Source organism: Somniosus microcephalus, chromosome 34, assembly GCF_052327205.1.
Source record: "Somniosus microcephalus isolate GS21.2 chromosome 34, FLI_Smic_1.0, whole genome shotgun sequence".
Taxonomy (NCBI): Eukaryota; Metazoa; Chordata; class Chondrichthyes; order Squaliformes; family Somniosidae; genus Somniosus; species Somniosus microcephalus.
The window spans coordinates 15,183,392-15,196,276 of NC_141020.1; the positions used below are offsets into that span (position 1 = coordinate 15,183,392).

The window sequence follows — 12,885 nt, forward strand, 5'->3', positions numbered from 1 at the left end:
CACTGTCCTATTACCATCTCGTCTGGTTTTGAATACCTCTTAATGTTTCTTTTACTTCTTTTGTTCTATCGCAGCCCTGCCTTCGATCTATTTTATTTCCTTTCCAGTTTGAAAAAGGGTTAGACCCGAAACGTCGACTCTAATTTCTCTCCACGGATGTTGCCTGGCCTGCTGAGATTTTCCAGCATTTTCTGTTGTTATTCAGGATTGGGTTTCCTGAGTTAACACCAACATTGGAAGTTGAGGCTAGAGACGAAATTATCCACAAGATGGATTAACAGTGAAAGGAGAGCTGGAGGATATTTTAAATGCTGCGGATGATTTCTCGATATATGGTAGTGTTTGGGAGGAGGAAATCTTCATTTTAACTGTTGCTTTCAGTACAATACAATATGATTTTTCCTTGTCTGTATCATGTGCAAAATTAACCGAATGAAACTTCCTATCTCCAACCATTAGTTCTAACAAGATGAGGTGTGGAGCTTAGGAACATTCCCGGGATGGTACAAGGGGAGACTGTTAGAGATTAAAGAAATCATCAGACAGTAAAGAAATCTACTCGGTTCTAGTTCACCCGTGGTTAAAAGCTTAGAATTAAAACATTGCAAATGTAGTTAGCAGTGTCTGCACAGAGGTCAGAGCGACTTGCTTCCTGCACTTAGTTTACATTTACAGATTAAGATATCCACAACTAATCATAATACATTCTGTGCCTTGCTAACCCTAAACACCAGCCTGTTAATTCTGGCACCACAAACATCAAAAATAAAGCCTTGAGTGATAGATGTTGAGAGAGCCTGGAACATCTGGAGAGAGACTGGTGCAAGTTAGTGCGGTGAAGGTGTGTGGCGTGTAATGCATTGCAAGTGCCAATGGATCAGTGCAGTTAGAAACTGTATAAATGGAGGGCGATCTTCGCTAAAGGCTGGAAAAAATATGAGAGGAGGCTGAGCTCAACTATCTGTAATGTGTGTTCTTTTGTGGCATCTTATGTAATCTCGGTGTTGGTCGAGTACGTCTGGTTATTTAACCCTAAATAAACCTCCAAGCGTTTGACTCCGTGTCTCAACTCTTTCTTGGCCCATATTTACAAAAATACATTCCGAACATGAACTTCAGGAACTGTTCCCCAGTGAGAATCAGCACCTTCAGGAACTGTATCCCAGTGCGAGTCAGCACCTTCAGGAACTGTACCCCAGTGAGAGTCAGCACCTTCAGCAACTGTACCCCAGTGAGAGTCAGCACCTTCAGGAACTGTACCCCAGTGAGAGTCAGCACCTTCAGGAACTGTACCCCAGTGAGAGTCAGCACCTTCAGGAACTGTACCCCAGTGAGAGACAGCACCTTCAGGAACTGTATCCCAGTGCTAGTCAGCACCTTCAGGAACTGTACCCCAGTGAGAGTCAGCACCTTCAGGAACTGTACCCCAGTGAGAGTCAGCACCTTCAGGAACTGTACCCCAGTGAGAGTCAGCACCTTCAGGAACTGTACCCCAGTGAGAGTCAGCACCTTCAGGAACTGTACCCCAGTGAGAGTCAGCACCTTCAGGAACTGTACCCCAGTGAGAGTCAGCACCTGCAGGAACTGTACCCCAGTGAGAGTCAGCACCTTCAGGAACTGTACCCCAGTGAGAGTCAGCACCTTCAGGAACTGTACCCCAGTGAGAGTCAGCACCTGCAGGAACTGTACCCCAGTGAGAGTCAGCACCTGCAGGAACAGTAATGCAGAGAGAGTGAGCACCTTCAGGAACTGTACCCCAGTGAGAGTCAGCACCTTCAGGAACTGTACCCCAGTGAGAGTCAGCACCTTCAGGAACTGTACCCCAGTGAGAGTCAGCACCTTCAGGAACAGTACCCCAGTGAGAGTCAGCACCTGCAGGAACTGTAATGCAGAGAGAGTGAGCACCTTCAGGAACTGTACCCCAGTGAGAGTCAGCACCTGCAGGAACTGTAATGCAGAGAGAGTCAGCACCTTCTAGAGAGCGGGGTGAAAGGTGGGGGAGAAACTGCAGCTCCCAGCCAGTTGCAGATCTTGCAAGGATAGCTTGCATCTAACTGAAGATTAATCCTGCTTCGTTAATCCCTTGACACCCGACAAGGTGAGAAATACTTCTTTCATCGAGAGTAACGTCCATTCTGCGGACAGTATATGCGAAGTCTGCACAATGGCAGGCTGCAGAAAGACAAGAGCTCACAGAGCTGCTGAAAAGAAAAGGTGTCACAGTTCTCACATAAAAAACACCAAAAGAACAGTTGACAAAATAAAAAGCTGGAGTATAAGAAAGTAAGTTGAGGAGAGATTTCTTGATGCTTTATTTTTGTATGGCTAAGGATGAGCTTGATTTGAACGTTGGGTAATGGGCACCAAGTACACGTTGCCTCAGGCGGGCACTGTACCTCCTTAAGCTGTAACAAATAGAATCAGTAAAACTTTACATCCACTGCCCCTCCCCTGAATCCTATGGAATGACTGAATAACACTAACTTACCAACTACATTAGCAGTGTATGTACATATCAGCACACTAAACTATAGAACCTTGTAGTAGGAATATATCTCACTGTGAAAATCAGGGTGCTTCAAACACAACCCAAGTCAGAAACATGGAAAAATATTTTGTACATAATTATTCACTGTGAAACTTGCAATAACGAATCTCAAGTGATGAAAAGATTCAAGGTCATACATGAAAAAAAGTCTTTTAAGAAAGTTTTTTTTCCTCTTCTGCTCCATTGGAAAACTGCACCATTTTAAATGGGATCAAGGATACGATATACAGTGTAACATGCAAAAACAGTGCACTGCATTAACTGCACGCCAACCCGTCCATTAAAACAAAACTTGCTTCTTAAACCGAGGATAAACGCCACCTCCTTAAACTAGTACATACAATTCTCAAAATAAAAGGAATTTTAAATTTTTTTTCGATCCTTTTCTTTTTCTTAAAAAAAACCTTTTTACCAAGCCAAAGACAACCACACTGTTCTGGGGGCCCCAGCAGCACAGACTGGAGCAGAGGAGAGTCCGAAGAACAAAGAGAACCACAGGCCATTCAGGTTCGCAACTAACATCATGTGGCAGCTCCGCTTCCTGTGTTGACAAAGGGGGAAGGTGGCAGCCACTGCGAGAAGGTGGAAGCGGCCGCCGGAGCCGCCTTTAACTGTCGCCACCGGCCGCTGTCTGTCCGCTGCCATCGTCCGCTCTGGAGGGAAACTGGAAATCTAACTCAAATAATAATCCTTCAATTTGATCTGAAACGTGAGGCTGACAAGCACTTGATTCGGAGTCTAGTTCAGGAGCTCTACTTCATGCGTACTGAAGGTTCAAGTATAACAGGGACTACAGTCTCTCGCTTTATTTAAAACCCCACTTTGCATTAATCCTCGATGACGATTGGCTCTTCATTCATGGGCTGCCTGGGTTGCTGCGATGCGGAGGATGCGCGTCCTTGCCGGATGAGAATCTGCCTGTAGGGCTGGCGTGCAGCTCGCTTCATATCTACTGGGCCCAGCATCTTACGCACTTTCCTAGTTTCAAAAAGACACTAATTAAAAGTGTGAATTGCACAACAGCAATACAATCCAAGGCAAAATAGCAGGTTCAGTCAGGCTTTGAGCACAGGGCTGAGAGTCCACAGCTTTTGGTTCCACTTTGTGTTTCCTCACATCAGTCCCGAACTTACCGTTTCTCAGTTTGTATCTACGTCCCCATATCCCACATACAAAATCCTCACTCGTTGTCGCACAGCACAGAATCCTCAGTGACCCTCAGCACAGAATCCTCACTCGCTGTCGCACAGCACAGAATCCTCAGTGACCCTCAGCACAGAATCCTCACTCGCTGTCACACAGCACAGAATCCTCAGTGACCCTCAGCACAGAATCCTCACTCGCTGTCGCACAGCACAGAATCCTCAGTGACCCTCAGCACAGAATCCTCACTCGCTGTCGCACAGCACAGAATCCTCAGTGACCCTCAGCACAGAATCCTCACTCGCTGTCGCACAGCACAGAATCCTCACTCGCTGTCGCACAGCACAGAATCCTCACTCAGGGTCCCTCAGCACAGAATCCTCACTCAGTGACCCTCAGCACAGAATCCTCACTCAGTGACCCTCAGCACAGAATCCTCACTCAGTGACCCTCAGCACAGAATCCTCACTCGGTGTCCCTCAGCACAGAATCCTCACTCAGGGTCCCTCAGCACAGAATCCTCACTCAGGGTCCCTCAGCACAGAATCCTCACTCAGTGACCCTCAGCACAGAATCCTCACTCAGGGTCCCTCAGCACAGAATCCTCACTCAGTGACCCTCAGCACAGAATCCTCACTCAGGGTCCCTCAGCACAGAATCCTCACTCAGTGTCCCTCAGCACAGAATCCTCACTCAGTGACCCTCAGCACAGAATCCTCACTCAGGGTCCCTCAGCACAGAATCCTCACTCAGTGACCCTCAGCACAGAATCCTCACTCAGTGACCCTCAGCACAGAATCCTCACTCAGGGTCCCTCAGCACAGAATCCTCACTCAGTGTCCCTCAGCACAGAATCCTCACTCAGTGACCCTCAGCACAGAATCCTCACTCGGTGTCCCTCAGCACAGAATCCTCACTCGGTGTCCCTCAGCACAGAATCCTCACTCAGTGACCCTCAGCAAAACAAAAAAGGTGACTCAACCGTGGCTAACAAGGGAAATTAGGGATAGCATAAGATCCAAGGAGAGGACATAAAAAATTGGCCAGAAAAAGCTATAATCCTGACGATTGGAAGCAGTTTAGGATTCAACAAAGGAGGACAAAGGGATTAATTAAGGGGAAAAATAGAATGAGAGTAAGCTTGCAGGGAACATAAAAACTGACTGTAAAAGCTTTTATAGATATGTGAAGAGAAAAAGATTGGTGAAGTCAAGCGTAGGTCCCTTGTAGTCAGAATCAGTGGAATTTATAATGGTGAACAAAGAAATGGCAACAACTAAATACATATTTTGGTTCTGTCTTCACAAAGGAGGACACAAATAACCTCCCAGAGATGCCGGGGAACATAGGGTCTGATGAAAGGGAGGAACTGAAAGAAATCAGTATTTGTAGGGAAATGGTGTTAGGGAAATTGATGGGATTGAAGGCCGATAAATCCCCAGGGCCTGATAATCTACATCCTAGGGTATTTAAGGAAGTGGCCCTAGAAATAGTAGATGCATTGCTGATCATCTTCCAATATTCGATGGAATCTGGAACAGTACCCATGGATTGGAGGGTAGCTAATGTTACCCCACTATTCAAAAAAGGTGGTAGAGAGAAAGCGGGGAATTACAGACCGGTAAGCCTGACATCGGTAGTGGGGAAAATGCTAGAGTCCATTATAAAAGATGTAATAGCAGAGCACTTGGAAAACAGTGACAGGATCGGACAAAGTCAACATGGATTCACAAAAGGTAAATCGTGCTTGACTAATCTATTGGAATTTTTTGAGGATGTAACTGGTAAAATAGTTAAGGGAGAACCAGTGGATGTGGTGTATCTGGACTTTCAGAAGGCCTTCGATAAGGTCCCGCATAAGAGATTAGCGTGTAAAGTTAAGGCACATGGGATTGGGGGCAAGGTATTGACTTGGATAGAGAACTGGTTGGCAGACAGAAAGCAAAGAGTTGGAATAAACGGGTCTTTTTCCGAGTGGCAGGCAGTGACTAGTGGGGTACCGCAGGGATCGGTCCTTGGACCCCAGCTAGTCACAATATATATTAATGATCTAGACAAGGGAACTAGATGTAATATCTCCAAATTTGCAGACGACACAAAGCTGGGTGGGCGTGTGTGCTGTGAGGAGGATGTCGAGAAACTCCAGGATGATTTGGACATGTTGGGTGATTGGGCAGAAACATGGCAGATGCAATAGAACGTGGATAAATGCGAGGTTATCCACTTTGGTGGCAAAAACAGGAAGGCAGATTATTATCTAAATGGCAATAGATTGGGAGAAGGGGAAGTTCAACGAGACCTGGGTGTCCTTGTGCACCAGTCGCTGAAGGTAAGCATGCAGGTGCAGCAGGCGGTTAAGAAGGCAAATGGTATGTGTCGCTGAAGGTAAGCATGCAGGTGCAGCAGGCGGTTAAGAAGGCAAATGGTATGTTGGCCTTCGTAGCGAGAGGGTTTGAGTACAGGAACAAGGATGTCTTGCTGCAGTTGTACAGGGCCTTGGTGAGACCACATCTTGAGTATTGTGTGCAGTTTTGGTCGCCTTATCTGAGGAAGGATGTTCTTGCCATGGAAGGAGTTCAGCGAAGATTCACCAGGCTGATACCTGGGATGGCAGGAATGATGTATGAGGAGAGATTGGGTCGATTGGGCTTGTACTCGCTGGAGTTTAGAAGAATGAGAGGTGATCTCATTGAAACTTATAAAATTCTAACAGGACTGGACAGACGAGATGCAGGAAGGATGTTCCCGATGGCGGGGGAGTCCAGAACCAGGGGTCACAGTCTAAGGATAAGGGGTAAGCCATTTAGGACAGAAATGAGGAGGAATTTCTTCACCCAGAGAGTGGTGAACCTGTGGAATTCTCTACCACAGAAGGCAGTGGAGGCCAATTCATTAAATATATTCAAGAAGGAGTTGGATATATTTCTTAAGGCTAAAGGGATCAAGGGGTATGGGGAGAAGGCAGGGACAGGGTACTGAACTTGGATGATCAGCCATGATCTCATTAAATGGTGGAGCAGGCTCGAAGGGCCGAATGGCCTACTCCTGCTCCTATCTTCTATGTTTCTATGTTATTCACCATTCACATAAACAGTTTGGATTGGGAATCAAAAGCACAATTTCAAAATTTGCAGATGTCACCAAATTAGGGGGTGTAGTTAATACAGAGGAGGACTGAGACAAAAATACCAGACGGAGGGAGGGAGACGGCGGGAGGGAGGGAGACGGAGGGAGGGAGGGACAGACGGAGGGAGGGAGGGAGACGGGCGGAGGGAGGGAGACGGAGGGAGGGACAGACGGAGGGAGGGACAGACGGGCGGAGGGAGGGAGACGGGCGGAGGGAGGGAGACGGAGGGAGGGAGGGAGAGAGACGGAGGGAGGGAGGGAGACGGGTGGACAGACAGGCGGAAAGAAAGACAGAAAGAAAGACAGAAAAGACTTGCATTTATATAGCGCCATTTACGACCACCAGGTGTCTCAAAGTGCTTTACAGCCAATCAAGTACTTTTGAAGTGTAGTCACCGTTGTAATGTGGGAAAGGAATGGAAAGTTATGTTGATGGGGTGAGATGAAGAGGGGTGGGAGGAGGCTCGTGTGGCGCATCAACTCCGACATGGACCAGTTGGGCTGTATGGCCTGTCTGTGCTGTATGGCCTGTCTGTGCTGTAAATTCCATGTAAAAAACGATCATAATTTCTTTACTCTGGTGCTTTTGGCACCCATTTGTAAAACACAAGACACTGATGACTTTTTTTGACTTTACCTATTCGCACTTTCGAGGAATTACTGTTTGTATTTAAACCCCTCGGTTCATCTACAGAATCTTTCCATTTTATACTGCCAATCCTTGTTTCCCCTCCGCTCCCTCACACTTCACATTAAACTGCATCTGTCCCTTCTGCTAATCGGTCTGTTTTGCTGAGGTCGAGCCCTCCCACTCTTGTGTTGTCAGCAGGTTTCGAGATTATGTGCCTGATGCCCAAGTCCAAATCCATATGTAGCATCTTTGCAGTGAAGGAGAGAAGGAGAAAAGATATGCGAAGTGGTAGTGTGCGCCTGTTAGGCCGGGAACTGATGGTCACGCCAGTCACACCATGGCCTCAGCACAAACGCTGCTCGTGCTGAATCACACCAATTGACTAAATTGCTTTAAACATATTTACCATGGAAACAAGCAACAACGTGCGATGTGAGAACAGGGAGCAGGAAGTGCAAGTTGCAGCTCAAGTTTCAAAGCCTGACGTGACTAGGGGGGTCATTCATTAACAGGAGGGCATCGTCAAGCTCAGCAGGCCTGCTGTGACCCAGGAAATCCCCCGCTCTGGCAGTCGGTAAAGTTGGGTAAGACAGTAATTACCGAGTCTCGTCTGTCGCTATGAAAAGAACATCATCAGGTGCGTCAATCCAGTTCATTCTCCTCCCTTTCATTGGCGGAAGGGAACCAGGCTTCAGCACTTTGGAGTTTCTCGAGTATGGTTTGCCGTTAATCATGTAACCTCGGTTAATGGCAGTCTGTCACAGGACACAAACAATTAATGCACTGGAACACAAGAAACAGACCATCAAAGGCCATCCCTGAAGACTTCAATCCTCCCAGATTTCATATGTTACAAACATGGATCATGCAATCCTGCTCCCAGTGTGGGTCTGAAGTCCTTATAACTTTACACATTCCAATTTCTTCTTCTTCCCTTTTCACCTCCAACACTCGCCCATAACATTCTAAACAGATTACCTGCTATTAGATTCCTGTCATCAGCTGCTAGGGACGGGGCGGGGGAAGAGGGGGGCGCGGGGCGGAGGGGCGCGGGGCGGAGCGGAGGGGGGGGCGGGGCGGAGGGGGGGGCGGGGCGGGGGAGAGGGGGCGGGGGAGAGGGGAGAGGGGAGGGGGGAGCGGGGCGGGGGAGAGGGGGGCGGGGCGGGGGAGAGGGGGGCGGGGCGGGGGAGAGGGGGGCGGGGCGGGGGAGAGGGGGACGGGGAGGGGGGAGAGGGGGACGGGGAGGGGGGAGAGGGGGAGAGGGGGGCGGGGCGGGGGAGAGGGGGGCGGGGCGGGGGAGAGGGGGGCGGGGCGGGGGAGAGGGGGGCGGGGCGGGGGAGAGGGGGACGGGGAGGGGGGAGAGGGGGAGAGGGGGGCGGGGCGGGGGAGAGGGGGACGGGGCGGGGGAGAGGGGGACGGGGCGGGGGAGAAGGGGACGGGGCGGGGGAGAAGGGGACGGGGCGGGGGAGAAGGGGACGGGGCGGGGGAGAAGGGGACGGGGCGGGGGAGAAGGGGACGGGGCGGGGGAGAAGGGGACGGGGCGGGGGAGAAGGGGACGGGGCGGGGGAGAAGGGGACGGGGCGGGGGAGAAGGGGACGGGGCGGGGGAGAAGGGGACGGGGCGGGGGAGAAGGGGACGGGGCGGGGGAGAAGGGGACGGGGCGGGGGAGAAGGGGACGGGGCGGGGGAGAAGGGGACGGGGCGGGGGAGAAGGGGACGGGGCGGGGGAGAAGGGGACGGGGCGGGGGAGAAGGGGACGGGGCGGGGGAGAAGGGGACGGGGCGGGGGAGAAGGGGACGGGGCGGGGGAGAAGGGGACGGGGCGGGGGAGAAGGGGACGGGGCGGGGGAGAAGGGGACGGGGCGGGGGAGAAGGGGACGGGGCGGGGGAGAAGGGGACGGGGCGGGGGAGAAGGGGACGGGGCGGGGGAGAAGGGGACGGGGCGGGGGAGAAGGGGACAGGGGAGAGGGGGGCGGGGCGGGGGAGAGGGGGCGGGGGAGGGGGAGAGGGGAGACGGGGAGGGGGAGGGGGCGGAGGGGGGGACGGGGCGGGGGAGAGGGGGACGGGGCGGGGGAGAGGGGGAACGGGGCGGGGGAGAGGGGGACGGGGCGGGGGAGAGGGGGACGGGGCGGGGGAGAGGGGGACGGGGCGGGGGAGAGGGGGACGGGGCGGGGGAGAGGGGGACGGGGCGGGGGAGAGGGGGACGGGGCGGGGGAGAGGGGGACGGGGCGGGGGAGAGGGGGACGGGGCGGGGGAGAGGGGGACGGGGCGGGGGAGAGGGGGACGGGGCGGGGGAGAGAGGGACGGGGCGGGGGAGAGAGGGACGGGGCGGGGGAGAGAGGGACGGGGCGGGGGAGAGGGGGACGGGGCGGGGGAGAGGGGGACGGGGCGGGGGAGAGGGGGACGGGGCGGGGGAGAGGGGGACGGGGCGGGGGAGAGGGGGACGGGGCGGGGGAGAGGGGGACGGGGCGGGGGAGAGGGGGACGGGGCGGGGGAGAGGGGGACGGGGCGGGGGAGAGGGGGACGGGGCGGGGGAGAGGGGGACGGGGCGGGGGAGAGGGGGACGGGGCGGGGGAGAGGGGGACGGGGCGGGGGAGAGGGGGACGGGGCGGGGGAGAGGGGGACGGGGCGGGGGAGAGGGGGACGGGGCGGGGGAGAGGGGGACGGGGCGGGGGAGAGGGGGACGGGGCGGGGGAGAGGGGGACGGGGCGGGGGAGAGGGGGACGGGGCGGGGGAGAGGGGGACGGGGCGGGGGAGAGGGGGACGGGGCGGGGGAGAGGGGGACGGGGCGGGGGAGAGGGGGACGGGGCGGGGGAGAGGGGGACGGGGCGGGGGAGAGGGGGACGGGGCGGGGGAGAGGGGGACGGGGCGGGGGAGAGGGGGACGGGGCGGGGGAGAGGGGGACGGGGCGGGGGAGAGGGGGACGGGGCGGGGGAGAGGGGGACGGGGCGGGGGAGAGGGGGACGGGGCGGGGGAGAGGGGGACGGGGCGGGGGAGAGGGGGACGGGGCGGGGGAGAGGGGGACGGGGCGGGGGAGAGGGGGACGGGGCGGGGGAGAGGGGGACGGGGCGGGGGAGAGGGGGACGGGGCGGGGGAGAGGGGGACGGGGCGGGGGAGAGGGGGACGGGGCGGGGGAGAGGGGGACGGGGCGGGGGAGAGGGGGACGGGGCGGGGGAGAGGGGGACGGGGCGGGGGAGAGGGGGACGGGGCGGGGGAGAGGGGGACGGGGCGGGGGAGAGGGGGACGGGGCGGGGGAGAGGGGGACGGGGCGGGGGAGAGGGGGACGGGGCGGGGGAGAGGGGGACGGGGCGGGGGAGAGGGGGACGGGGCGGGGGAGAGGGGGACGGGGCGGGGGAGAGGGGGACGGGGCGGGGGAGAGAGGGACGGGGCGGGGGAGAGAGGGACGGGGCGGGGGAGAGAGGGACGGGGCGGGGGAGAGAGGGACGGGGCGGGGGAGAGAGGGACGGGGCGGGGGAGAGAGGGACGGGGCGGGGGAGAGAGGGACGGGGCGGGGGAGAGAGGGACGGGGCGGGGGAGAGAGGGACGGGGCGGGGGAGAGAGGGACGGGGCGGGGGAGAGAGGGACGGGGCGGGGGAGAGAGGGACGGGGCGGGGGAGAGAGGGACGGGGCGGGGGAGAGAGGGACGGGGCGGGGGAGAGAGGGACGGGGCGGGGGAGAGAGAGAGGGACGGGGCGGGGGAGAGAGAGAGGGACGGGCCGGGGGAGAGAGGGACGGGCCGGGGGAGAGAGGGACGGGCCGGGGGAGAGAGGGACGGGCCGGGGGAGAGAGGGACGGGCCGGGGGAGAGAGGGACGGGCCGGGGGAGAGAGGGACGGGGCGGGGGAGAGAGGGACGGGGCGGGGGAGAGAGGGACGGGGCGGGGGAGAGAGGGACGGGGCGGGGGAGAGAGGGACGGGGCGGGGGAGAGAGGGACGGGGCGGGGGAGAGAGGGACGGGGCGGGGGAGAGAGGGACGGGGCGGGGGAGAGAGGGACGGGGCGGGGGAGAGAGGGACGGGGCGGGGGAGAGAGGGACGGGGCGGGGGAGAGAGGGACGGGGCGGGGGAGAGAGGGACGGGGCGGGGGAGAGAGGGACGGGGCGGGGGAGAGAGGGACGGGGCGGGGGAGAGAGGGACGGGGCGGGGGAGAGAGGGACGGGGCGGGGGAGAGAGGGACGGGGCAGGGCGGGAGGGAGGGAGAGGGGGCACGGGGCGGAATGGGAACAGCCTAAAGCAAATGATCCACTGATTTCCTCCTCAGTGCTTTGCACAATAGCGCTGTCTAATTATCGCTTGCTGAAGACAAACCTTTGGGGTTGTATAAACAGGCACTTGCCCAATGCTGACAGCGAATCAAAGAGACAGCACTGGGAAAGAACACAGCTTCTGGCTGGTTCCAGGGACACTGCACTGAAGTGTCAGCCTTGATTCTGTGCTCACGTTGTGGCATGGCGGCAAATCCACACCTTTGGGATCTGAGCCAAGCTCACACTTCCCCAAGGAACCGCGGAGAGTCAGAGACTGAATACCTGGAACACAAGTGTGAACTCCTGAGGAACCTGGTTTGTGCTTGGCAACTGCTGGAGATCTTCTAGTGGGAGTGTGTGTGGGGGCATTTAGGGGTTAGATATGACCTTCAATACCACATTTCTTCCAGTCTGCATTGGAAACTTTATTACAGGGTGTCCTTCTGAAGCACTACTGATTTTACCAGTGCAGAGAAAGCCTGTGAGGGAACAGGCGCAATACCTCCACTGCAGGTGGGTGGGCTAACACTCTGTGGGCCGTAAGCTGCTTGTGGGATTCTCAGGACTTGTAATCAATGTAGGATTATGATTAATTATTTTACCCCTCTGCCCCACTGAGTGAAATGGCAATGATTATTGCCAGACTCGGCACTGATCTGATTTGTGGACTGAGGCACATTACCAGCAAAGGCAAAAGTCAGCTTTACTCTGTATCTAACCCGTGCTGTACCTGCCCCGGGAGTGTTTGATGGGAGAGTGTAGAGGGAGCTTTACTCTGTATCTAACCCGTGCTGTACCTGCACTGGGAGTGTTTGATGGGACAGTGTAGAGGGAGCTTTACTCTGTATCTAACCCGTGCTGCACCTGCCCCGGGAGTGTTTGATGGGGACAGTGTAGAGGGAGCTTTACTCTGTATCTAACCCGTGCTGTACCTGTCCTGGGAGTGTTTGATGGGACAGTGTAGATGGAGCTTTACTCTGTATCTAACCCCGTGCTGTAACTGCCCTGGGAGTGTTTGATGGGACAGTGTAGAGGGAGCTTTACTCTGTATCTAACCCGTGCTGTACCTGCCCTGGGAGTGTTTGATGGGACAGTGTAGAGGGTGCTTTACTCTGTGTCTAACCCCGTGCTGTACCTGCCCTGGGAGTGTTTGATGGGACAGTGTAGAGGGAGCTTTACTCTGTATCTAACCCATG

The 12,885-nt window shown here is 56.1% G+C and overlaps 1 protein-coding gene across 9 annotated transcripts in view; it reads right to left on the reverse strand.

The window, feature by feature from the left end:
• Positions 1-2,284: 2,284 nt before the first annotated feature.
• LOC147096799 (metastasis-associated protein MTA1-like) overlaps positions 2,285-12,885 on the reverse strand; it is a 171,738-nt gene continuing 161,137 nt past the window's right edge. For all 9 annotated transcript variants that reach the window (XM_085973429.1, XM_085973430.1, XM_085973428.1 and 6 more), the window contains 2 exons: positions 8,049-8,203; positions 2,285-3,526 (listed from right to left, as the gene is read on the reverse strand). In XM_085973429.1, the coding sequence (XP_085829555.1) occupies positions 3,376-3,526; positions 8,049-8,203 (306 nt within the window). In that variant the 3' untranslated portion in view covers positions 2,285-3,375. The remainder of the gene's footprint in view (positions 3,527-8,048; positions 8,204-12,885) is intronic.